This window comes from Vitis riparia, chromosome 9, assembly GCF_004353265.1.
Source record: "Vitis riparia cultivar Riparia Gloire de Montpellier isolate 1030 chromosome 9, EGFV_Vit.rip_1.0, whole genome shotgun sequence".
Lineage (NCBI taxonomy): Eukaryota > Viridiplantae > Streptophyta > Magnoliopsida > Vitales > Vitaceae > Vitis > Vitis riparia.
Window position 1 is genome coordinate 22,249,746 of NC_048439.1, and position 27,090 is coordinate 22,276,835.

The following is a 27,090-nucleotide window of genomic DNA, read 5'->3' on the forward strand; positions in this document are numbered from 1 at the left end:
ATATTTAAATCTATATAAAATACATCACTTCCTAATACATATATTTAGTAACTTGGCCATATTGAACTGCCAACTAGATGCAGCAGCAGCAGCAGCAGCCACCATGGTTACACATCTCTGCAAAGAATGATTTAGGGTTTTTGCCAATCTCCCAATTTTTGGGCCTCCCAAGGTGACCTTTTGTGTGATATTTTTCCGATTACCATCAGCGATGTGTAATCAAAGCATCCGCAAAATGCAGCTGTTCTTAAGCGTGTTTATGATTCCGGGGCTGGGCTTTCTGCATGTCAAAGATTAAGACTAGTGTCAGACCAAGAGGAATGGTATCAGTATGTTGTTACATGAGGATGTTAACGAGTTACAATTTAAGATTTAGGGTTTAGGGTTTCGCTTGTTTTAAGGGTATGTAGACGGCTAATACTAGCCCAACCATCTACTAATCCTATTTCTTAAAAGCCGGCTCATGATATGTAAAGACCAATACTATTCTATTTAATGTAAATACATCAATTTATTTAGAGTTTGTTAAGTACCGATTCTTCCCGTGCTTAGAAACATTTTCCTATGTTCCGACAAAATTTGTAAATTTGTTTCTAAAAATCTAGAGAATCAATAAAGTGGTTTTTGGACTAGCATAGAGTTTATACATGAGTGATTATGGCAAAGTTGTTCCTTCTAATATGTAGAGTGCGTTTGGAAGTGATTCTAGAAAGCGTTTCTACCATTTCTTACACTTGAATGATAAAAATTTTCAAGTATTAGAAATATTAAAAGTGTTTCCTAAAATCACTAGCAAACGGACTCGTAATGTTTTTTTTTTATAATACTTTCGTTAGAAATGTTTCCAAAGAGAATCACTTAACGTTTAATATAAACTAGAAAGGCGCTTTAATAGCATCTTTGGTCATGGCTCATATAACAAAAAAGTGATTTTTGAAAGAAATATCCACCCACTAAGGCCATGTTTGGGAAGCGTTTTCTAAAATAGTTTTTGAGAACAGTTTTCAAAAATTGTTCTCTAATGTTTTGCAGAGCAAAAATATGTTTGGGAACCTAAAACGTTTTTAACTTATTTTTTATGCTTTTAAACATGCTTCCTTTTTTTTTTTAAATGAAAAAAAGCCTTTATATGTAGTGCTTCATTTTTAATCATATTTCATATTTATATAATTATTTTTTAAAATAGCACTCAAAACAAGTAAAAACAACTAAAAAAATGTTTTCTGATTATCAAACGTGTTTTTTTCTTTTTATTCTTTTGGTTCTAGAGAACAAAAAACTGCTTTTGAAATCAGTTACAGAACCAAATTGTCTAGGAATCACTTTAAGAGATTTCTCTAGATTTGTAAAACCGGTTTTTAAAACTTTACCAAACACCTAATTTCTTTAGGAAAGCATTTCCAAACATTAGGAAACTCTTTTAACCCTCTCAAAATCACTCCCAAACTGGAAGTTAGTATATGATACTTCCAAACTCACTCTTTTTTTTTTATTTATCAAAAGCACGTTTTTAATTCATATCCAAACACCAACTAATTCTTTATAAAAATGTTTCCTATGGAAGCACAACAGTTTAAAAACACTTTTACAAGAATGACTTCCAAACAGGCTCTAAGCTTACACTAGCTACACTAGTTGACATGAGGCTTGGGCTCGGTTCACAAGCCTTATGGCTGGACTCAGGCTTAGCACATTGCAAGCCAATCTTGTAAACCAACTAGCCAAACTGAACATCGGAGGCACACGACACAGTGGGGGTGATATTTAAAACAATACAGGAAGAGTTGGTAACTGAATGGGGGAGGAGGTGGTGACACGAGTAGGGGGAGGCAGTGGCTTCTAAGCCGGTACCAACAGTGTTAGTGGGTTGCATATAACAGGACACATCAGGAAAACTATAATGGTCTAGGTGATCATAATACTGATTGTCGTGTAAGTAGAGTGAGGGTGGAATTTCGGTTTTTCAGCTCATGGAAGATGTGCCTTCTATGATCAAACACAAATTCTATTGGCCGTATTCACCTTGCCTTTTGGGGTTCAAAAAGCAAGAGACATACTTGACAACCTACACAAATGATGCCTTTATGTATCAAAAGCAGTTTTCTATCATATAAATCGTGGTCTTAAACATGTAAATGCTCAATCAAAGGTATTGTAACAGAACGTACCTTCACAACATAATTGCTCAAAACGAGCAACTATGTGTTTTCCATAAGTGTATTTCTTCAAAGCATTAAGATGAACTCTTATCCGGTTGAGCAATATCTCTCTTTGTTTATCATTGCTCGTCTCAAGAATTTTCTGTACCACGTAATTTGCAAACTGGTCCTTCATCATCACCTGATATAAAATCAAATCACATCAAGAAAATTAGAAGGGTACTAACTTCAAATAGCGTTGTACGTGCATTCAAAGTTGGGTACTACTATGAAAACAGGATATACTTGACAAGAATCCACAAGCTTATCATCGAGAGAAGGTTCATAACAATGAGGAGAAAAAGGAAATGTAACATCAGAAGTAGGACGATCAAATGTATTATCAACCATAAACTAATCTGAAAGCAATGTTCATTTAATTAGTAGAACAGGCCAGAAGTTGGGTCCTCACCCAACTGAGCACATGCTTATACTGAAAGTTAAATAGAAATCCACTGAAAAAAATTGATGACCTGTAATAAATTTCTTCCTCCAAGGCAACGTTCCAAAAAACCGGGAGTGGACTAGCTGGGTGGTAATAATCCAACCTCTTGTCACTACCAGATATGAAGTGGGTTTTTCATTTTAAAATGATCAGAACTGTACAGAACATGCTTGACCTACATTTACATGACTGTTGAGAGAGAGAGAAAGAAGAAAGACCTTGATTCTCATTAATGTAATGATCTACTTACAATTGAGAAATATATATATATATATACAAGGCTAAGAGTCCTAACTACCATACATGTGTCCTACCATATATGTGTCCTATATTAACAAGGAAAGGTTATACACTATAAATACATTATATTCAACACTCCCCCTCAAGTTGGAGCATATACGTCATATGCACCAAGCTTGTTACAAATATATTTAATCCTAGGACCTCTGAGAGATTTAGTGAAGATGTCAGCTAGTTGATCATTTGAATTAACAAAACTTGTAGCAACACATCCTGATGCGATCTTCTCTCTAATGAAATGACAGTCAACTTCAATATGTTTGGTCCTTTCATGAAAGACTGGATTGGATGCAATATGTAATGCGGCCTGGTTATCACATATGAGTTTCATCTGTTCATCCTTTCCAAATCTCAACTCTCGAAGAAGATGTCTCAACCATATGAGTTCACATGTTGCCAAAGCCATAGCTCGATACTCGGCTTCAGCGCTAGATCTGGCCACTACATCTTGTTTCTTACTCTTCCAAGATATTAGATTACCTCCAATAAAAACACAGTACCCTGAAGTGGAACGTCTATCTGTGGGTGAGCCAGCCCAATCTGCATCTGTGTAACCAACAACCTGAGTATGACCTCTGTTCTCGTACAACACACCTTGGCCTGGTATACTTTTGATATATCGAAGAATCCGGATTACAGCATCCCAATGGCTATCACATGGTGACTGTAGGAATTGACTAACAACACTCACAGGAAAAGAAATGTCTGGACGAGTAATGGTGAGATAGTTCAATTTACCTACAAGCCGTCGATATCTCCCGGGGTCTCCTAAAGGCTCCCCCTGTCCTGGTACAAGTTTGACATTCGGATCCATAGGTGTGTCTACCGGTTTACAGTCTAACATACCGGTTTCTTCCAGGATGTCTAAAGCATACTTCCTTTGGGAAAGGACCACAGCAGAACTGGATTGAGCTATCTCAATTCCCAAGAAATACTTGAGTTTCCCCAAGTCTTTGGTCTGAAAGTGGGTAAAAAGGTGTTGCTTTAGTTTCTGAATACCATCCTGATCACTGCCTGTAATGACGATGTCGTCCATATAAACAACCAGATAAATACACTGCCCCAAAGAGTTATGATGATAGAAAACTGAATGGTCTGCTATACTGCGAAGCATGCCAAACTCTTGAACAACAGAACTAAAACGGCCAAACCATGCTCGAGGAGATTGTTTCAAGCCATATAGAGAACGGCGTAACCTGCATACTAAACCAGACTCCCCCTGAGCAACAAAACCAGGAGGTTGCTCCATATAAACCTCCTCGGCAAGATCACCATGAAGGAAGGCATTTTTAATATCCAATTGATAAAGAGGCCAAGAACACATGGCAGCCATGGAGAGAAGCAGACGGACAGAAGCAATCTTGGCAACAGGAGAGAATGTGTCACCATAATCAGAACCATAAACTTGAGTATAGCCTTTAGCAACTAAGCGGGCCTTAAGGCGATCAACCTGACCATCAGAACCAACCTTAACTGCGTAGACCCAACGACAGCCAACGGTAGATTTACCCGAGGGTAAAACAACAAGATCCCAAGTGCCATTAGAGTGCAGAGCAGCCATTTCATCCACCATTGCCTGTCGCCAGCCTGGATGGGAAAGAGCTTCATGGGTGCTCTTTGGAAGAGAAACAGAGGATATAGCAGAAACAAAAGCAGAATAGGGTGAAGATAATCGATGATAACTCAAAAAATTGTAAATAGGATGAGGATTACGAGTAGAGCGAGTACCTTTCCGAACAGCAATGGGTAAGTCATTAGGAGAAGGCAGAGCCGAGGTAGGTGAAGCCGAAGGGATAGGAAGTGAGTCAGCAGGTGCCTCAGCAAAAGGGAGAGGAGCAACGACACGAGGGCGACGATGATAAACCTGAAGTGGTCGAGGAGGCATAGCATCAGGTGGGGAGACAATGGGAATAGGCAAGACTTCAGAAACAGGAAGAGACTCAGAAGTGGTGGAAAAGAATGGTGAGTCCTCAAAGAAGGTGACATCAGCGGAGATAAAGTATCGATGAGTCTCAAGGGAATAACAACGATAACCCTTCTGAAGTCTGGAGTATCCCAAGAAGAGACACTTCATGGCTTTGGCGGAAAGCTTGTCCTGTCCAGGAGTGAGAATATGAACAAAGCAAGTACAACCAAAGACACGAGGAGGAAGGAAATAAAGTGGTTGGTCAAGGAAGAGAAGGGAGTGAGGAATCTGATCATGTAAGACAGAGGAGGGCATACGATTAATCAAATAACAAGCGGTAAGAACAGCGTCCCCCCAAAAACGAAAAGGAACATTACTGTGGAGGAGGAGAGTACGAGCTGTCTCAACAAGATGTCGATTCTTGCGTTCAGCTACCCCATTTTGTTGAGGAGTATGAGCACAAGAAGACTGATGAAGAATCCCATGATGGGACATAAACGAAGTAAATGGTGCTGAAAAATATTCCCTGGCATTGTCACTGCGTAACACACGAATAGAAATATTGAACTGGGTTTGGATTTCAGCATAAAATTTCTGGAAAATAGAGAATAACTCAGCTCGATTTTTCATTAAAAATAACCAAGTACATCGAGAATAGTCATCAATGAAAGTGACAAAATACTGAAATCCTAAAGTAGACGCAATCCGACAAGGACCCCAAACATCAGTGTGGACAAGCTCAAAAGGAGACTTTGCCCGATTATTCAAACGCTTTGGGAACGAGACACGAGTATGTTTCCCAAGCTGACATGACTCACACGGAAGTGACGATAAAGTGGAAAAACGAGGGACCATCTTCTGGAACTTGGAGAGACTAGGGTGGCCCAGACGATTGTGAATGAGGAAAGGAGCATCAGTGGAAATGCAAACTGCAGGAGATGAATCCGAGGTGAGGTGATAGAGGCCTTGAGACTCACATCCTATGCCAATCGTCTTCCCCGTACTCCGGTCCTGCAAGGTCACAAATTTATCAGAAAAGGTAATAGAGCAATTAAGAGTACGAGTGATTTTGCTGATGGAAATAAGATTAAAAGGACATTCAGGAGTATAAAGGACAGAAGTGAGAGGTAGAGAAGGTAGAGGAAGGGCCAAACCAATACCTTTAGCCACAGTTTGAGAACCATTAGCTAAGGTAACAGTAGGTAAAGCAGAGGTAGTAGTAATAGAGGAGAAAAGATCCTTATTACCAGATAAGTGATCAGAAGCTCCAGAATCTAGAATCCAGGGTCCAAGAGAAGATGTGTGGGTAAGGCAGGCAGAGGCATTACCAGGTTGGGCAACAGAGGCAACAGAAGCCTGAGATGCGGAAGAGCTCGGAGGCTGAGGCAGCGGAGAATCAGAGGACTGGGCCACATGGGCAGTGCGAGGAGGTCGTCCATGTAACTGATAGCAACGATCGCGAGTGTGGCCAAGTTTATTGCAATAGGTGCAATGAGGACGTTGACCTCTACCTCAGGTACCACTGCGGCCTCCTCGAGAGCTAGTTTGAGAAACTAACACAGAAGAATCTGAAGTACTATCAGATGGCAAAGTCTGAGTGGAGGAGATACGGAGGAGGCGAGCAAACACATCATCCAAGGATGGAATTGATGAACTACCAAGAATCTGATCGCGGACAGGCTCAAGATCCGGACGGAGGCCAATAAGAGTAAGAACCATGAAGAACTGGTCAAGCTGTGTTTGTTGAGCCCCAACATCAGGAGTAAGAGGCATCACAGTCAAAAACTCCTCCTTAAGAGAGGCAATCTGGCCAATATAAGTAGATAGATCCAAGTCCTGTTGGCTGAGATGGACAATAGCAGAAGCCACCTTATACAGACGCTGGATATCATTCGTATATAATCCTTTGGCCTGAGTCCAAAATTTAAAACAAGTTTTGTAGGCCCGAAGATGAAGAAGAATCTTGGGATCAACCGATTGCCATAATACACTACATAACTGTGCATCTATCTTCCTCCACTGTACGCGGTCAACCTCAGGGATATCTGCCTCCTGTGTAATCAAGTGATCCTCATATCATTGACCCATAAACCAAAGTTCAACAGAGGCAGACCAGGAAAGATAATTGTCACTGCCAACCAATTTCTCCGAAGTAATCATAGGAGAGCCAGATATAACAGCGGAAAAAATGGAATTTTTAGTAGTCATATCTACTTATCTGGAGAATGAAGTATGTTTGGATCGAAGAGAGCCCTAATACGGCTTCAGATTGCGGCGTGGCACCACCGAAAAAGGGAGACGGCCTCAGATCGCGGCGTGGTACCACCAGAAAGGTAGAAGAACACTTCCCAAGGCACGTGCAGGGATTGGAGTGGAGAAAAAGTAGTCGGAGCTTCGCCGGAAAGACTGTTTGGAGGGCCGACGGAGACAAAAATCCCCAAAAGAGGTATGTGCAGGGCTCGGATGGGAGAACCAGGGAGGTAGGGAGGCTGGTCGGCGTCAGGCGAAGCTGGAGGAGGAGGCGCGTCGCCGGAAAAAGCCTCACGCGCCCTCACGCGCCGGCGCGTGAGATGCAGCCGCCGGCCGGAAAATTGCGCGTGGGCGGCGCGTGGAGGCTCTTTTGGTGCTGGTGCCTTCACAAAAGTTGGAGATCTCCTCCAGGAGCTCCTTCTGGTATGGTCGGTGTCGGAAAAATACGTCGCCGGAAAAGTTCGCCGGAAAAGTTTGCCGGCGGTGAGTGGTTTCTGTCGACGATCAGAATGTTCGGAAAGTATTGGGAGATGGGGAAGGTGACTGGAATGAAACACGGTCACCGGAAGGTTTCCCGGAGTTGATGACACGGGAAACAGGAAAGAATTAGGTTTTCTTCCTTGGCTCTGATACCATGTTGAGAGAGAGAGAAAGAAGAAAGACCTTGATTCTCATTAATGTAATGATCTACTTACAATTGAGAAATATATATATATATATACAAGGCTAAGAGTCCTAACTACCATACATGTGTCCTACCATATATGTGTCCTATATTAACAAGGAAAGGTTATACACTATAAATACATTATATTCAACAATGACGATGCAGTGAAATAAGGTAAAAGAGTGCGTTTGATAGGTAAAACTTGGATAAACTAATAGATGGAGCATCTCCATTGAATCTGAGATAAAAATTTCAAAAGTTTCTATCTTGTGATTATATTGGCTATAGAAAAGCGAATCTTCATCTCTAAGACTATTTTCCTAAATCTCTTGAAGGAACTGTGAAATTTTGAGTTTAGATCTACCTCACAACTATTGAGCCCAATTTTAAATGCCCCTCATAGATGCATGGGGATGTCATGGGCAAGTGGGAAAAGCTGATTCATCCATTCCACTAGTGGCCTAGCATTGCATGCACAATATGAAGTGAATAAGTGGTTTCTACATAAGTTATGATACTTGGGCAAGTGGGAAAAGCTGATTCATCCATCCATTTTGTAGTCTCTCTTTCACTCACTCACTGACATCTAAGGTCCAATGCTTTTACAAAACCCCAATTTGAAGTATGTTGCTTCTCTTCCACTGGTTCTTCACTGGCCTTCTATTGCTTTCCTCATCCACAAAAGGCCCATTGATGACATGAGTAAGAAGTTTTTATGATGTTTCAATCTCATGACACTGAACTCTGGGCCTGTGGCCATGACATATTCTATGTGATATAATCAGGCTCACGTGGATTGTGCTCTTAAAGCAATGAAGGTCAGTGCCTGGCCCCCCACACAATGATCACTGATGGGCTAGTTGAAAGCCTGTTTGTTTGGGCTACACTTGGGAATGGATCTAGATTGAGCCAAACCCATCTAGATCAGCTTGGCAAGTACCAAAACCATCCAGATCAGCTTGACAAGTACCAGAACTATTTAGATGGGTTGATTTGGCTGACCAAAGTTTGGTCATGCCTGAAATACAAGATGACTTTTAAGTAACAAAGTCATATTATTGGCTTGTATATACCTTAACTTCCTGAATATCACAAGGCTATATAACATGAAAAATGCATTAATACTTTAATCAACTTACCAGTAAATTATCATTGTCCTCCGATTGTCCAATAATCTCCTCGACCAAGAGTTCACATTCAGAAGTACTACCATACTCCAAACATTTCTCGATAACATTGGATGCATATTTATGCTGACTCATTTGTACGATTTTTCCAGTCAACTTGCCGATAATTTGGCTTCTTTCATGGGGATTTCCCCTCTCCAAAACATGCTGCAAACAGTACAATCAATTATGACATTATCATCAAGCATTAAGGCAGGAAACATAAAAATCAGTCGCTAATTACAACTACACCACAGAAGAGAGGTATAGGGAATCCCATACTGAACACAGAAAAACTATCTATGTTTTTAAAGCAGCTGCCTCATGTACAAATCCATAACACATGGTAGTGCACTCAATTGTGACCAAATACTTCATGACATGAGGCAAACAAATATACAGAAGGTAGTGATGGTATTAATTTGATGACTGAGCTTTGCTAGTAATCAATATGGTCCATGGTTGACTAAAGCAAAAGAGGGGGGAGTAAGGTATCACTCAGCAGAAAATGATCAACTAGAAATTTTATGTTGCTGCTCGAATATAGTTAGGACAAGGCATTGCAGATATAATCAACCACCAATTTTATGATTGAGGGATTAATAAAATACCTAAAAGGTATAAATCAAATTCCCAATATTTACAGAGTGAAAACCTTGTGTGAAACAAAGAAGGAAATAACTCAGTTATGCTAGGCATAAAAAACTAACCTGAGTAACATAATTGCCATACTGGTCTTCTGCAAGAACATAAGCAGATTCCAAGATCTCATCCACTATAAATTGACTTTGTGACACCTCCAAACAATGTTCCAAAACTCTCTATGACAAAGAAGGAAAATGTTCCAATAATATGAGAGGGAAAACATGAAGGTGCCTCACAACCAAAAAGATGTGGTCTTACCTGAATAACACGACAACCATAGGGATGACTAGAAAGCACGGTAACTTGGCCTTTAAAAGCAGATATAATAAATCCAATTTTCTCTGTAGGAATGCATTCAATACACTTCTGAATCACATGATTCCCATTTTGGTCGCGTACACATCTGATAACATGTCCATCAAGCTCGTGCACAAGTTGTGTCTTCTGATCAAGCTCAATAACCTCAAGGGCCTAGGACATGCATTCAGCACAGAATCAAAAAGTTCTTATGCAGTTCACATTTCAAAATGATATAAGATAGAAATACACAGTGAACTATTTCCAGGAACTCATTTAAACAAATCATACAGGTCTACACACACAAAAGGAAAATGCAAATCCTTACAAGTGACATGCGTATCATTTTCATGCTCCCAACTGACATGCTTATAGGAAAATACCTTCTATCTCCCAGCTACTAAACAATATTGAGGAGTAGTACTCAAGATTTTTTGCAATGAATAGAGAGTTCCACATCTTAATTGTCATGGGATCAGTAAGTTCTACAGCAGTTGCCTTATCTACCAACCTATAACACAGTCTTGTAAAAGCACTTTTCAATTTGTAAGTGGCATTCCAAGTTTTTGAGCCATTGCTTGTTAGCACAATTGGCTTAGTATTCCACCACTCGGAGCTGCCTATTGTTCATACAATCAGCAGAATTGATCTTTTGAAACATATTTTTAATACAGTGGAAAACTCATTTTGTGCGACAACAAGTCAAGGCCCTTTAGACATAAGAATTATAAGCACACTCCACTAATTCCCCAACATCAAATTTTGAATAACGGATTTTAGGAGGGCACAGCCCTCTGGTCTTTTATGATTACAATGACAGAATAAAATGAAACGAAAAGGAGTGGCTAAGGGGAGAGAGCATATCCTTTCCTTGCCATCCATGTATTCTGTTGGTGCTACTTTGTTGAGGGCTTCTTTAGAATATGTGACCCTGCTGCACATGGGTGGGTCTTTGAGGACAGTGACCTTAACAACCTTTGCCAGAGGAAGGTATGATGAGGACAGACCTGGTGCAGGTACAATCGAGGTTTAAGGTGTAGATTGTTGATTTGGAAGGAGGCAGGCCTCCAGGGCTTGGACGGTTAGGGTTTGAGAAGGCGGAAGAAGGAGACAGGAAGGAGGCATACCAGAGGGCTCCTTGTCTTTGCATTGCTATAGCAGGGCTTGGACGGTTAGGGTTTGAGGAGGAGGAAGAAGGAGACAGGAAGGAGGCATATCAGAGGGCTCCTTGTCTTTGCATTGCTATAGTTCTTCTGCCATCTTCCATTATCTCTCTCTCTCTCTCTGTGTGACCAGGGATCCCATGAACAGTGTTTCAGTCACTCCTTGAAGGCTAACAGTGACAATCTATCAATAGCAATTAGATCAGATTTCCTAAATACCATTAGCTAAGAGGTAAATACAAAAAATAAATTGAATGCTACATAATAATATCAGCAAGATAAACTAATCCAATAACAGTCAATCTCCTAATAATGTCATCAGACTTGCATATTTTGGACATGGGAGTTCCTTCCATGTTTTGCAAATGATGTGATCTTTTGCAAGTCTTCTGTGATTAATTAGACATAATCCTTGAAGTCTCTTTTAATTAGTCACATAAATTATATATATATGTATGTATGTATGTATATGACTTCAAGAATTCTTCCAAAATTTTAGTAGGACCTGGATTCTGTCTATCAACACATTGTTCAACAATATAAGATATGCAGACACCCACCTACTTAGATTCATTCATAGGTGTGCCCTTAAAGAAATCTACATTGCAAAAAGTGACACATCCAAGATGCACCAGATGAAGGCAAAATCGTTTTTTGAACTGTAGAACTCCATGGATCTACTGCAAGAGTTCAATATACCTTCTGGATCACACGACAACCATACATTTGCAGACTTAAAGGTATCATCTGGCCAGCAAGTTGATATGCAAGTTCCCTTCTCTGCTCAGGAGTCCCATGTTCAAAAAACTGTAACATATAAAGTCCAGATTTGAACAACAAAAACTATCTCATTTATAAAATTTCAGAAGTCATGCAAGATAATACATGAAAACAAACATGCAATTTAATGCCTAAGAAGTTTGAAAACATACCTTTTGAATAACATAATTCCCAAAGACATCAGTCATTAATCTTGAAGCATGTGGAAGAACCTCTTTGAAAACAGATGCCTTCTCTTCACCACTACAATTCTCCAACTTCTGCTGAATAAACCGACTCCCATGTTGATCAACACTGAGATTAAAATGCAAGAAAAATGATTCTTTGTATTGGATGTGCTACAGAAATTCAATTTTAAACTGTAAAAAAAGAAACCTAATCATATAAGAAAATGTAAAGAACAGGAACACAGCACATAACACCTGCCTGAATTCAACTGTGCGTCCTGTAATATCAGAGAGCTCAAATTTCCGGGCATTGTTAGATTTGAGTTCTTCGAGAAAAGAGTGTTTTTTGGGATCCTCAAAGTTGTCTGCTCCTCTTTGTCCTTGCCATCCAGAATATACTCCTACATTTCTAATTGGACCTTGAGGAAACCTCATTTCATTTCTACGTCCTGGATGATTGGTCCCACCTACTGGAGATCCAGGCAGTATCGGACTAGAGAGAGGTGAGGCCGGAAATTGTGTCATGACACCCATGTTGGGAGGACTTCCATAATAACTACTGCCCATTATTCCCCCTTTTCTTGGACTTGGAACACTCAGGCTTCCATTTGTTGGAGGCTGGAGTTTCTGATCACCCATGTAGGCACTGACATGGGACTCTTTCTGTGAAACAGAGGAATCTTGACCCCCAATAACACCTCTTGGTGGCAACCGACCATACTGACCTGCAGCACCATATGCGTCCTCAAAAGGATGCTGAAAGTATTGCATGTGAAGAGGATCCAGAAAAGAAGGTTGCAGCATTAACCCATGATGCCCATAGAACTTGTTCAGATTTTGTAACTCATGTGGAATGCTTTCCCCCATTGATGCACCGGTTGTTCGAACATTAAAGCTTGGACCAGAAGTAGCATCAAAAGGCATAGGAATAGCAGCAGGAGAAGGGTACCCACCTATAAATTGAGGAACAAGTGCCGAACTCAGACCATATCCACCCATCCCATACTGTGGAGCAAATAGGCCTGATGGCTGTATATTAGGGTAAAATGGACTTCCTGAAGCAATATATGCTGCTGCTGTTGCATACAGAGGAGGGGTGAGTCCAGGAGACTGCATCATAGGCCGTACCTCAACTGAAGAGAACTTAGGGGGTGCATGGGGAAGTTTTTCCATGCCATTATAAGGGTGGCTCATTCCTTGAGAGATCACTTGAGCCTGAACTCCCTGAACTTTGTATGGAGAGCTTTGTTGTGCATATGGATGGTGTGGCGGCATATTCCTCTCATACGATGGTTTCTGTTCTTGTTTATTTGCATTATTCTCAGCAACTAGAAGACTAGATACATTAGATGCTTTTGTTTTAGACTCCACTCTAGAAACCTCCAATCCAGCGCCCCCACTAACTAATGCACCAGCCCCACCTTTATCGCTTGCTTCATCTTTAGGTAGAGGCAATGAGCTGTGTTTTCTATCAGAATATGATGAGCTTGGAAAAGAGTTAGCCGCATCATCCTTATTGGGCATTAACCCAATAGCAGGTGCATCTAGAGTGCATGTGCTTGCAGAAACATCAACAGTGCCTGGACCTGGTTCCGGTAATTTTGAAATTTCAAGAGAGGAATCATTTAATGAAATGGCATGAACATCAAGATCAAGTAGTTCCTCCGTTGCTGCATGGCTTGAGGAACGAGACTGATTATATACAGGAGATGGGGTGCGGGGAAAGTCTTCCTACAAAAAATGAAACATATCATGAGTACCAGGCAATACAAATAAGGAATCACTAGTTACTGTGTCGACTATCCAGAGGACTAGTTAAAGAACATCACAGCAGCAATTAATCATTAATATGTTACAATAAATATTATGACCAATGTTCAGAAGAGGGACTTCTTTTGAGGGAGAAAATCAGACAGACTTTATTCATATAAAATGTGACATCAGAATGGAATGTCATCTCATTACTTATTTTTCTAATAATGTGTACAATTTTTGGGTGTTTTTTTTTTTTAAAAAAAAAAAATCTTTTTATTTTTTATTTTTTTGATAGACAGATAATGGATTTTTGTGTAGCAATTCTTAGAAGTATTATCAAATAAAAAAGATTGTACAACAAGTACTATGTTCAATGAACATGTAATATAATAATCAATAATTACTTTTGTAGAATAATTATTTCAAATGTAACATTTACGTACAATATTTCTGGTAAATAATATTCGGAAAACAGGATATCTTTGGAAGAAGAAGTAAATAATTATTATAATTATTACTGTGGCAATATACATCATATAGCAATCATCCATCATCTTAGAAAATCAAAAAAATAATTTAAAATATAGCAGCCATGTTGATGTTTTGGTACTTTTTGTATGTTAAAAATCATTTTTGTCATTTTACGAATACAAAATTATTTTTTAATAGAGCATCTATACACAATATTTCCTGTAGGATCGAAGAGGAAACATTTCAACTGACTTCAAGAAATGTCAAAAGACACAAAATTGTAGTTAAAAGTCATACGATTACTTATATTTTATATAAGCAATGTCAATACATAAAACAAAGAAAAGGAGAAGCCCAAATGGCTCATAGCAAGATACTTGGAACTCTCAACTAGCAACATAAACATAAGTAACTCAGTGATAAAAATAACAATGAGAAATGGGACAAAAAAAGCATTGGGGTTAAAAAGATATCCATAAATATATACAGAGTCACATGCTGATATGCTTTTAGATATACCAAATTTTAAAAACCAAGATCAGAAATGTTATAAAGCATGACCAAGCATCAAGATTGGTGATAAGAATGTAACTCAGAAAATACACCACTCAGATTAAGTTTTAGACCTGTATCAGATCAACCAAACTTTTATGACGACCTGCTGAGGAAGCTGTCTTCTGTCCAGGCATAACTGCACTGCTGCTCTCTGGCCAATCATCTGAGGTTTGTCGGGGTGACCTATCATCCTCAGACTCCTCCTTGTGAGTAGATAGGGAACTACGAGACAAATGCAGAGATCCATTTCCACTGTCGTCAAAAGAAGTTAATCTCCAATTAGTGCCAAAACCACCAATATGGCGTACCAGGCGTTGATTCTCCCGTGAAATAAGAGGTGGAGGAAGCCTTGGATTCAGGTTGACGTTAGAGCAGTAGTATGCAAAATAGGCTGGATCAGACCGCAGTTGTTCCTCAGACTCAGAATTCTCAATAGCACTGCTTAAACTTGCCAAGCTTGAATCCAGATTGTTCTGTTGAGTCATTAGATTCCCAATAGCAGCAAAAGAACCCTCCATACTAGGTGGTGCACTACCACTTCGATTCGGAACCATATCACTCTGATCTCCATGCAACCTATGACCATTCAGAAGTAATCCCAACTCCTCCGCTGCCATATTCTTTAATGGTGATACAAATGTTGCAGCATCCATGGAAGAGGGCCATTTAGTAGATCCACTGCTTTCCACCATTCTCATAGGGCTCTCAGTTGCCATCCTGATTAAATATAATCATGGGCAACCCTTTGTATCAACAATGACTTTCATATTTTCTTCTGGGAGCCATGTCAACCCCCTATTCACGAATTTTAAGTCAATTATTAACTTTATATTCAAAATTTACATAAAAGAAAAAGGAACCCTGTCAAAAAAACAATAAAGGAAACAGGTTGCAGACACCTAGCATCACATGCCGACATGTGGTGTTGCCATTTTACTCTTAACCATATACAAGAATCATGAGCAAATTGACGACAAAGTTAACATAAGCAAGTTAGTTTAGAATTTAGAGTAAAATCAATAGTTACCAACAGCAAAAGGGGAAATGGAAGGGGGGAAAAGGCACAGTTGAAGCAATGAAAAAGTACTCTAAAAGGTAGACCTACAACAAAAATGACAAAAAATCAAAGTACCTAATTGAAAGCAAAAACAACCAACAAATTCTTTAAATCATAAGATATAAATACACATTTAAAGGGAAAATTTATCACATTTTTTTTTCAAGGATTTTCCATACTTGCATTTGCTCTTTTTACAATGGCTGTAGAACTCATGTAGGTGGTTTTGGCAAGTCCATGCTCCGTTTCCAGCTCAATGCAATCAGGGGAAACGGTGACATTGGCTTAACAAACACAGTAAAACTAGTATTGATACCCAACAAAGGTAATAAGGTCACCATAATACATCAAGACAACAAACTCCAAAATAAGTGATGTCATCAGAAACAATGTCAACAAATTTGACTACTAGTATGAGGCTGTTGACGAAAGGGAAAAAAACCAAACCAAAAAAAAAAAAGGCAGCTAAAATACATGTCATTTATGGTACACCTAGAGCCAGCAAAATGTTAGGTTCATGCTGATAGGTGCATCTGGGCCTAAGTAATAATCCATTTGGAAAAAAATAAAATTTTATGTTAAAATAATTCTATTAAGTACCTCAAAATGCTTCTAGGATAAAAAGATATCATAACATTCAACATAACTGAAATTAATAATTGGATTAAACCAGAAACATTTAACATGAGGCAGTTCAAGAGCCATGGAAGTGTTAGGGTCAGATTTCAACAGCTGTAAGAACAGGCAAGAGCTACCTTTTTATCAGCGAGATCAAATCATTCATAAGAGGAGGGAGGATAAAGAGGACAATTTACAAAGAATTTGGGCAAACTCAATTGAGTACAAAAGTGACTAAGACTAGTTCACCATGAACATCAACATATCGGATTAAAGGAATAAGATCAGCATGCATTGTGGTACAGAATGATAGGTAAACAAGAAACACATCCTTATAGATGAACTGGGGATGTCGAGATAAACAACTGGCAAGACAAGGTAAGAAATAATTAATACCAAATGAGTTGCCTGGAAATAAGGTGAAAAGAAGTCAACTGAGATGGTCTTTGCATGAATGGTCTCACTGAGACCAGTGAGTGCAATTATAAGAATTAAAGTTATTTAAGTTTGAAGGTTCTATAAGGATGACATGGAGGCCAAAACATGGATTGAGCTACGAGAAAGGGCATAATGGGTTGTGATGCAAATTGACCCAGGCAAGAGCGGGCACATGGGTATAGAACATAAATATTTGAAATGTTTTTTACTCAAACCAACAACATGGGGAAAAATAAATCTTCCCTTTTTATAAATGAAGAAAAAAAAAGTCACATTAGGTTGAATAGTCAAATAAAACTCCCTTAGTATCTAATTAATGATGGAACATATTAATTTCATACATGCGAGACAAATCAATACTCTAAAAGATCATTTCACCCCAACTCATGATTGATCCATTCTGCAAAACCATAATAAAAAAAGGCAAACCAGGTAATTGTATAAGCTGCCCCAGTCTGTCCTTATTTGCAGGTTAACAAAACCACAACTATAGTTTTCACTGTTGTTAACAAATTGAGCATTCTTCCCCAGAGACAATATAAGAACGGTTTCAAATATCTAATATGCTCACTCATAAATATCTTCTCAACCGCGATAATCAATCTTATGAAAAGCACCCAATACACTTACTAAGCATATGTTTCAAACCAAATTCAAATTCTCTTAACTGCATGTTTTATGCACGATTAAAACCAAAATTGTGAGAATAGCATAGTTCCCACAAACAAATATCTATGGTTTCGCACGCCAACCAGAGTAAAAATTCAGCAACATTTCCAACAAAGCAGCACCAACAACACTTCATGGAATCCACTGAAACCAATACCTATCAAAATTGAATAGAACCCATCATTCCTAAAGCCCTAAAGCCCCCCTCACACAATCAATTCAAATACATGACTAGAAATAATAACAAAGCAAGAGGCTTAACACAAACCATCAGAAATTGGAGACAAAATAGTCCAACTTCAAACCCTAGTACACATTTTCAGAATAACAAAAGTTGCAATTACCTAAGCATATCTTTTGCAACCAAATTCAACTTTTAGCTCTGTGTTCTATGTACAATTTTTTAATTATCAAATTCACAAACCCCCACATATGGTTATGATCACACGCCAACCCAAGCCAAATTTCAGCACCATTTCCAACAAAAGATCATCGAATAACACTGAACAGAATCCATTAAAACCAATATTCATCCAAATTTAACAGAACCCACCAATCCTAAAGCCCCAAACTCGCTTAAACCACAATAAATTCACATGGCCAGCAACAAAATAATAACAAAACAAGAGGCTTTAACGGCTTTGCACAACAAGAACACCATGGGAAACCCAATTGAAGACAAAAGACTCCAACTTTAAAACCCTAGTGCACATTTCCACATCAACCCATGTTCGGCAAAGGGATTGTGAGCCTCACCCACAAGTGTCATCATAAACCCTAGAAGTTTGAGCCCCCCAAAGTCGGCAGAAGCTTTCAAGGAATTCTAGAGAGAGGAAATTCAAGAGAGAGAGAGAGAGTTCTTGGTGTGAAGAAACAAATGTCACTTTGCCAAGCCACCACAGTGTATATGGACAAGGTTTCCAAAATTTATTATTTTAAAAAATAATAATAATTTCCAAATAAATAAATTAATATTATATTATTAAATGACAATAATGCCCTTTGGTTTGCCATGGTTGTATCTTGGGGAAGCCTTCAATTTTGGAAGGACAATGTTGGTATTTTTATCAAAGTGGAGAGTACACTTGGAGGGGTTTCTTGGAGGGCGGAGCATGGCTCTTTGATGGAACTGCAGAGTAGCCTGGACTTTGTCCCCTTTGGATTTGGGGGGTGGTTCTGGTGCTTCACGGTCTACCATTGTCAACCATGTGGCCGCAATTCTAGGCCGTTCGATTGGGTTAGGTTGACGTGTGATGCTTTGATTCACGTTGGTTGACCTGAGAAGATAAAAAATTTTATAGATGGCTGTGATGGGGCAGAGTTAAGCTAACAAGGTGGGTTTCGTATTGGACAATAACAACAAAATCTGAGCCGTCGATCTATCACAAACCATAGGATCAACAAGAAGGTACCTCCGGCAAGGCCCGGTATGTTTTAGGTCTTTTTTTTTTTTTGGTGACACAATCTTGTTACTTTAAATTTCCTACTTTGGGTTGCTAATGACAAGTCACCTAATAACTAGCAAAAAATATTTTTTAAAATGTGTGTAAAGTGACTGAAACACCCTCGGAATGGATAATGTGATTAGGGAAAGTGATTAAATTAAGAGAGCTTATGAGAGGGGTAAGTTTGGAATTCCGAATAAAAAAATAGTACCATGTTTGGATGGCTCATGGAGCAGCAGCCAAAAGCCAGAAAACGTACCCACAAAGCAAAAGAGAAAGAACTGACTTGGTGTGATCCTGGCCGTCCGATTATTCGCTAAGGAGTCTTTTGGTCAATGGCCCTCGAAGCACGTGCTTATCATTTTCCTTTTTTAATTTTATTTTATAAATCTATTTTTAGAGATATTTATTATTTCTTTTTCTATAATTACCGAATTATAGAAACAACTTAATTCAAAAATTTATAAAAAAATATAATAATAAAGGAAAATAAAAATATATCTTTAAATTCCATATATTTTATCATATATTTCTCCAAATTAATTTATTTCTTCTATATATAAAAGAATAATTTTGCAAATATATGATTTTTAATAATTATGGTTTTAAAATTTAAAAGCTTATAATCTTTAAGGCCGTGTTTGGAACTGGATTATAGAATGAGAAGTCAATTTCATCCCTTATTCATTTATGTTTTCAAATTGTTTTTTAAAATCAAAATCTTTCATTATTATAAAAACTAAATCCTATTTTTACTAAGATTTTGATTCATTTCTTTCCAATGGTATTATGATTCCATTCCATTCTTATCTTATTTTCATTCGTATTCTCACATACCTAACGCACTTTAAAGTAATGCAGAAGAATAAATTTTTAATAATTTTATATATACTTTTAAAGTAATTAAATATAGAAGGAGTATAAATTTATAAATATTTTGTTTTAAATTAACATATATTATGATTTTATATTTTCATAAAATCCAACCATTTAATTTTTATAAATTTGTGATATTTTTATCCTCCACCAAAATTGAAGCACCCAAGAGAAAATGGGGGAGAAAACAAAGGGAAAGGGATGGAGACCTTAATGAAAGTACAAGTGGATGCCCCACTTTCTTTTCTTTTCTCCCAAAAGGCCAAAAAGTGAAATGTTGATTGAGAGGCCCATTTGGAGGGTTTGGAGTTGTCTTTGCTTCTTAGGACCTTGGCATGGGTGGCGGCTCCCATTTTTGGACTTTGGCTTGTCACCACGTCATTGCCTTTTCTCTTTGCATTTTTTTTCTAAAATAAAAAAATGAAAAAAAATCCTCTTAATTATCTATTATGTTTGGATTCATAAGGGTATTATTATTTTTGAATAAAAAACAAATTCATAAAAATAAATTAAAATGTAATGGTATTTTATTGATTAAAAGCTAAAATTTGATATTTTATCATTTAATAAAGTCTTTTTTTAGAAAAATTATAAACATTTTCTAAAACTAGTATCAGACGTATTTTAAATCATGTCTCCTTCAAGTTTAATTATTTTAGTTTCAGTTGAAAGTTAAAAACTAGAATTAAAGTTATAATTTTCAAAATAATAATAAATTTGAAATAATTTATCAAAGAAGTGGAATTTAGCTTTTACAAGAAGTAATATTTTTTTTATTTTTTATTTTTTAAAATAAAAAATTCTTTTAACAAAACTATCTAAATGGATACAAAAGCTTTTATTAAAGCTAAAAAAGAATTCTTGACTTCTTGGCTAGAAGAGAATTTTTACCAAAAAAATTAGTGAAAGCCCTTTTTAGCCCATACAAAAAAAAAATCATAATAATAAGAAAAAAAAAGGCCATTTAAAATAACAAACTTGGCCTTAGCCTTCACTTATCATAAAAGTTAAAAATAAGAAACTACCCAAAGGGCCAATCATTTAGCTTCGTGGGCTCAAAAAGCCCAATCTCAAAGCCCAATGTCAAGCCCACCAACCCAAATTCTTTTCACAGCCTAAAGGTCTAGTAATCATTTTTTAAAACAGTTTTTTATTTTACACAAAAAAAAAAAAAGGAAAAACCGTTTCACAAAAAAAAAAAAAAAAAAACTGTTTTCCATTCTTAAAAAAAAACAAGATGTTTTAAAAAACATCTTTTAATTATTTTCATTCATTTTTTTTGAATTGTTTAAAAAATAATTATACCATGTAGAATGATTAAATATAAAATACTATACATAAAAATTAATTTTAAAACATATTAAAAGTATTTTACGTTTTCAAACAAACATTTATTTTACAAAATATAAAAAAAATCAAATGTAATTAAAATGTATTTATTTAAAATTATTTAATCCCAATACAATAAGAGAAATTAAATAAAATAAGTTTTAAAAACATATATAAAAATAATTTATAAACTTTAAATCTATTTTTTAATTTTCTTTTTATTTCTTCTACTTTTTCTTTTTATTTTCTTTTTCCTAAATTTCCAAAACCAAATATTCCACAAATGTACAATGAGAATTTCTTTATCCTACAATTAAATAAAAAAACACATTTTTTTTCATTTTTCCTTTTTATCACAAAATTAAAAAAATATTTATTATGAAAAAAATTAATATTCATTTATTAATAAATTATACTTATTTTTAATATAATCAAAACGTTAAGAAAAGAATAAATATTTTGAGAAAAAAAAAGAAGAAAAAGTCAACTCTTCCTGTGCTGTTGCCGTTCTACTTCTACCAAACACAACATATCCTCCATAATCCAAGCAAAATGGAACTCAAAACACCATTTTCATTGAAGATTCCATGACAAATATCAGAAACATGAACTCCATTGAGGAAGAAGACAACATCAACATAATAGAATTCACCATTGATTTGGTTGAAAAGAACTGACCAGACAAAGAAGCTGCAGGCAAAACGAGACGAGACAAGACGCCTAATCTGCAGATTTCCTTCATTGATGTAGACACTGGTAAGTTTTCTACCCATTTGAACCGATCAACAGCCTTGAATACTTTGCTTACAGAAATTCAGACCAATGTATCATCAAAGATCAAACTAATTAGTGATAGGGAACCCAGAAATTCTTGACAAAATAGGAGAATGATGTTTCTATCATCCTAGCAGAATTTCTTACAGGTGAAGACGGTCTTTCTGCAGCTTCCCACCTGAAAAATCTTGGTTTGTTCATGTTTCCTTACAGATGTTAACAAGGGAAAAGGGTAGGAGAAGGGTCTCGCTGGAGCTTTCCATCCAGTAACTCGAGCTTGTTCATCTTCCCTTCACACCAAAGCAACTGCTCCTTGGTGATCCTTTCCATTCTCAGTACTCTTGACAGGACTTTGATGTCAATGAGGCCAAACAGCATCTCCACTTCTGCATGAGTTGCGGGCCAGGATTTCTTTTTCCGGCCTTTCTGCTTTCTGCGCAGCTCCTTCAGTTTCATCTCTTTCTGCAGTTTGAAGGCACATGAGTTGTTGCATATATGCCATTCCCATAAATAAAAAATAAAAAAAATAAAAGATAGAAATACAGTTTAGGGATGTGTTCAGGCTTTTGGTTCCCAGCTCTGGCACAATGGAATGCCTTGTCCATGCACTTGGGAATGTCAGCTAGGGTTATAATCTTCACGTTCACGATTATGAGAATGTATCAACCCAAAACTATTTTACTACCCAGCCCACTCTAGAAATCAAGCTAACAAAATTGCAAGCATCATATAGAGTATTCGGCCGTATTGAGGAGATAGTGTCAAATGTATGATTAGAATCTGACAAGGAAATTGAGTAAAAGGTATGTCCCAAACAAATCATCTCGAGCATGGGACGTAAAAATACCTAAATTACTTGACTGAGGACAAGTTTAATAAAAGAAGGATCAGAACAGGGATCCACAGAAGACGGTAATACCCAAAATATGATAAGGAAATGTGGGAGCAATTACTGAAGTGCTAGACTACTGCAGTACCCTATGAATGTGAGAGAGGGGGTGCTGTGGGGACTCAAAGACTAGCCATGGGGACCCGACATTGCATGGCTGAATCACCCACAAAACAAAAGGTCCAAATGCCTGAACTGTCTATGAGAGTCCTCCACTACCAGCCACTGCAACGAGGGATGGAAACTCAAAATAATGAAACGGCTTTCTAATATGGATCCCCCAATTTCCTTGTCCCTGGGTAAGCTTGTCAACTACTAATATAGACCAGTCTCAGGCAAGCTGCCATGTGACTTTCCAGGATGAACATGTATCAGATGTCTGTGTTCAAGAGAGGAAATGCCCACATGGTAAAAGCCATGAAAGATGCAAAAACATGAGGAGAATGGAAAGGGATTGTCAGGAACGAGTCCACTGACTATCACACAATATGTATCTAGCAATTAGATGGTTCTATCAAGAATTAGGCTTTTGAAAAGAATAGAATAAAACTTTGTGGTTGGTAAGTATTATTAAGCAAGCAACAAGTTCTTGCACTGGATTTCTACAACAGCTATGCTATTATTTATCAGAAAAAGAACGTGAAATTTTAGGTCACGAATCATTGCCTTGATTGAAATGAGATACAGCATGGAAACCTTACCTTCTCAAGAAAAGATTGAATCTGTTGAAGTGGTGTAGCAGTCTGGTTCTGTCCACCAAACAGATTAAGAACACCACTCGACTTTTTCTTGTCCATCTTCAGGAAAAGGTGGAAAGTAAGGATTGAGCTCTCAATGATTCTAATTAGATCAGAGGCAAGGACAAGAAAATCTGATTCCTCTTCCATCCGTGTTTGATCTGAATCTGAACAGATTTACAAAGAAAAACACTTTACAGCACAAGCCAGAAAAAATTCAACCCCAAGTACTCCAAATATTATTGAAAATACTCTTTAGTTTCAAGGTGCAAAATGAAAATGTAAACAACACACCATTCATAGGTGGGACCATGGAATTTCCAATCAAAATGGTCCAGTGTTTTTATGTAAATATGCACCTACCTTGTACATTTGGAACCTGGAGAAGTTTAGGGAGCAGATTTCTTGCTCGAGCATAAATTTCTACTCTGGGGCCCTGCTCAAATGGTTCATTTTCAATAAACCTTTGCAACAAAACCTGGAATTGTTGAAACTGCTGGGCACTGTAGTTGTAACAAGTGGGATTTTCGGGTTGGCATGAGATTTTCTGGCTCAACTGTGTGTACTGGCAGTGAAGTGCCTCCCAAGTCAAGCAAATATGAGCTACATATGCCGTTTCAAGATCCTGATATGGGTTGTTATCTGGCTTCTGCAGGTGTTCGGCTTCATCTTCAGCTTCTTCCATCTTTTTCAAAGAAAGGCAACGGAAGGGAGATGAAAGCTTTTTAGATGCAGATCTTGGTGATGGAGTTAAAGGAACGTCAGAACCTGCAACACAACAGAACCTTAATTTGTCATACAGATTCAAAGATTCTAGCATCCCACACAACCCAAAGAAGGATATTTGAAAACAAAAATGTGCCAAAAGTTGGGAAATTCAGGAGGACAAGAAAAATGGATATTGTATAGGGAGCTTGGTCCATGGTTACTGCTTTGTTCCAGATTACTTTGATGCTTCATAGACCTTTGAAGAAGGTGCTTCTCTGCTGTAATAGTAACCACACCAAGAAAAGAATGAGAAAGGTGGGGAGAGGTGTTCCAATTTTTTGGGCCTGGTGTATCAGGAAATATAGGAACAAGAGGACTTTTGAAGGGTTGAAAGCCACAATCCCCAACATTAAAGAGCTTAACCTACCCTGTTCACAGTCCAGGACTCGGTGTGATCTGGTGGAAAGAGGCAAATCGCTAGATAAAACTGAAAAATCTTCCACTAACAAATAATCCTAACTTAATTGAAAAATCATATGGAGTTTCTCATCAGTGGAGGTAACCACAAGTATTCCTACATATGCTCCAAAAGATAACTCTAGGTTTGTGGTAGCCCATCCAGAGGATGTTCTAAAAGCAACTTTATGAGCTTCAAAGGTAGGATGCTCTGAAAAAAAAGTTTAAATTTGGGAATAGCCTAAATTCGAATTATACAATATTGATGATTTCAGTAAACAATTGCACAAATTCAATGACTTGGGTGAAATGGCAAAAACTGATACACAGATTTTCAGAACTTCAACAAGAAAAAACATATATATCTTGAACCCAAGGCTCATCAATCTTCATGAAGCCAAAACTGGGTCAAATCAGAACTCCAACATACTCAAATTTCTATAATCAATCTAGTTTCTTGCATTGAGGTGATGAACTAGTTGGTTTAGTTCTCAGTTGAGCTTTTCCACTAAATTAAGCCTAAACTCAAATGAGGTTGCTGTTTACTCAGGGAGGATTCGGCCTTTACCTCTGGCCACCTCTTAAATAGCATCTTGATCAAGGGGAAGTAAAACAACAGACACATAGTCTCTATGAAGACGTTAGTAACAAATTTCACTTTTGAAACAAAAAAAAAGAAAATTCTAATAGGTCAAGAGGCAATTCAGCTCAAATTATATAGCATACATGAACGCGAACACTTAGATCAAATTATAACAAAATGTATATACCAGCTTCATTCAGTTGCTGAGCACTCATCCGATCAAAGAACAACATCCGCTCGCAATATTTGTCAAACACATCATTAAACCCGTGCCATGGTTGTCGGCCTTCTGCATCCCCATCCCTCCACTCGCTAGAGCTCATCTCACCTTCCTCTTCCTCCTCCTCCTCTTCCGGGCAAGACTCTTCCGGTATTAACACCATAAAACTGCTCCTTCTCAATTCTTTCAACCTCCTCTTCACCTCATTTGTAATAAAATCATCATCATCATCCTCGATATCACCAGAGGGATCAGAGTTAGCTGGTTTACTCATATTATCACCATTCTCATTCTTGGGTTCCTCAGGTTGTGGCACAGGCTTATCCTCTGAATCCTTTTCTGGGTTTGGTTTGTGGGCTTTTCTAAACTTCTTAACTTTGAAGAAATCCATTATAAAATATGTCTTTTGAGGCAAAGCAGCTTTTTCTTATAACCAAAACATAAAAAGCTACAAAATCCAAACCCCAATAAGAACAAAACCACCTATCTTAACCCTATGAGGCCCAAAAACAGCCCCAGATTCAAACTTATTAGACAACAAAGATCTTTTCAAGAAAAAAGATAGACTACCCAGAGATTCAAGCAAGCTAAAAACAGCAAAGAAATCTATTTTTCTTTGAAACACGAAACCCTAAACTAAAACCCCATTTTTTTAGCAGAAAAGTAAATGCAGTCAGATGAACTCTGAAACAACACTTACAGCGATTAAAAACCCAGAAACCTCTCACGAGTTAGTAAAAGTTTCAACATTTCAGTCTCAGAAAAGTACATTTTCCAGCAACATTACTCCAAAAAAGAACCAGAGATCAGATCAGTCTTGCTTAACCCTGAAACAACACTTACACTGATCAAAACCCCAAAAACCTCTCTCAAGCTTACAAAAGTTTAACCATCTCAGTGCTCAACAAACCACATTTCTCAGCAACATCACACCAAACACCACCCCCTCACAAACCCGAATAGATCAGATCATCTTAGCTGAACTCATAAACAGCACCCATGGTGATGAAAACCCCCCAGAAACCTCTATAAGCTCACAAAAGCTTCACCATCTCAGTGCTCAAAAAGCCCACATTTCTCCGAAAAACCATACCAAACAACACCCTGAAACAGAAAACCCATTACCACCCTGAAAAGATCAGATCAGGTGATCAGCATTGTGCTCGGGCACTTAACAAAACAAAACCCATATTCAGGAACATCATCAAAAACCCAAAAAAAAACCCAGAGTTCCCAGAAGCAGAGAAGAATCTCTAGGATTTGTGTTTCTATGGAACGCCTCGGAAGGGGAAGTGGTGAGGCAGGAGAGTAAGTTGGGAGTGCAAAAGAGTTGAGCAATAATAATGAGAATGAGAGCATTAATTCCCATAATTAGGAAAAAAATAAGTGGAAACCTTTTTTAATTATTGCAAAAGAGAAAAATTTTAAATAAATTTTTATTTTTGAGGTGTTTCCGTAAATGGGAATAGGATCACGAAACCCAAGTGACTACAGAGAATATTGTCAGAACAACAGTCACCTCCACT

General features: G+C 37.7%; 2 protein-coding genes across 4 annotated transcripts; both read right to left on the reverse strand.

The window, feature by feature from the left end:
• Positions 1–137: 137 nt before the first annotated feature.
• On the reverse strand, positions 138–18,424 carry LOC117922105 (pumilio homolog 5). Its single transcript, XM_034840126.1, has 10 exons — positions 18,304–18,424; positions 14,837–15,560; positions 12,244–13,715; positions 11,970–12,111; positions 11,737–11,844; positions 9,836–10,048; positions 9,643–9,753; positions 8,906–9,100; positions 2,169–2,340; positions 138–280 (listed from the first exon to the last, which is right to left on the reverse strand). Exons 2-10 carry the CDS (start codon positions 15,479–15,481, stop codon positions 258–260), a joined length of 3,081 nt encoding a protein of 1,026 aa, XP_034696017.1. The 5' UTR covers positions 15,482–15,560; positions 18,304–18,424; the 3' UTR covers positions 138–257.
• A 3,326-nt stretch (positions 18,425–21,750) lies between these two features.
• On the reverse strand, positions 21,751–26,905 carry LOC117921487. 3 transcript variants are annotated; one of them, XR_004652358.1, is made up of 5 exons: positions 25,532–26,905; positions 23,961–24,365; positions 23,562–23,764; positions 22,119–22,433; positions 21,751–21,995 (listed from the first exon to the last, which is right to left on the reverse strand). XR_004652358.1 is itself a non-coding variant. In XM_034839368.1 (4 exons), exons 1-4 carry the CDS (start codon positions 25,953–25,955, stop codon positions 22,188–22,190), a joined length of 1,278 nt encoding a protein of 425 aa, XP_034695259.1. In that variant the 5' UTR covers positions 25,956–26,905; the 3' UTR covers positions 21,751–22,187. The 3 variants fall into 3 exon arrangements, 1 of the variants encoding a protein (XP_034695259.1); XR_004652359.1 differs by having other exon boundaries at positions 21,751–22,000; XM_034839368.1 differs by having other exon boundaries at positions 21,751–22,433.
• Between the last annotated feature and the right edge of the window lie 185 nt (positions 26,906–27,090).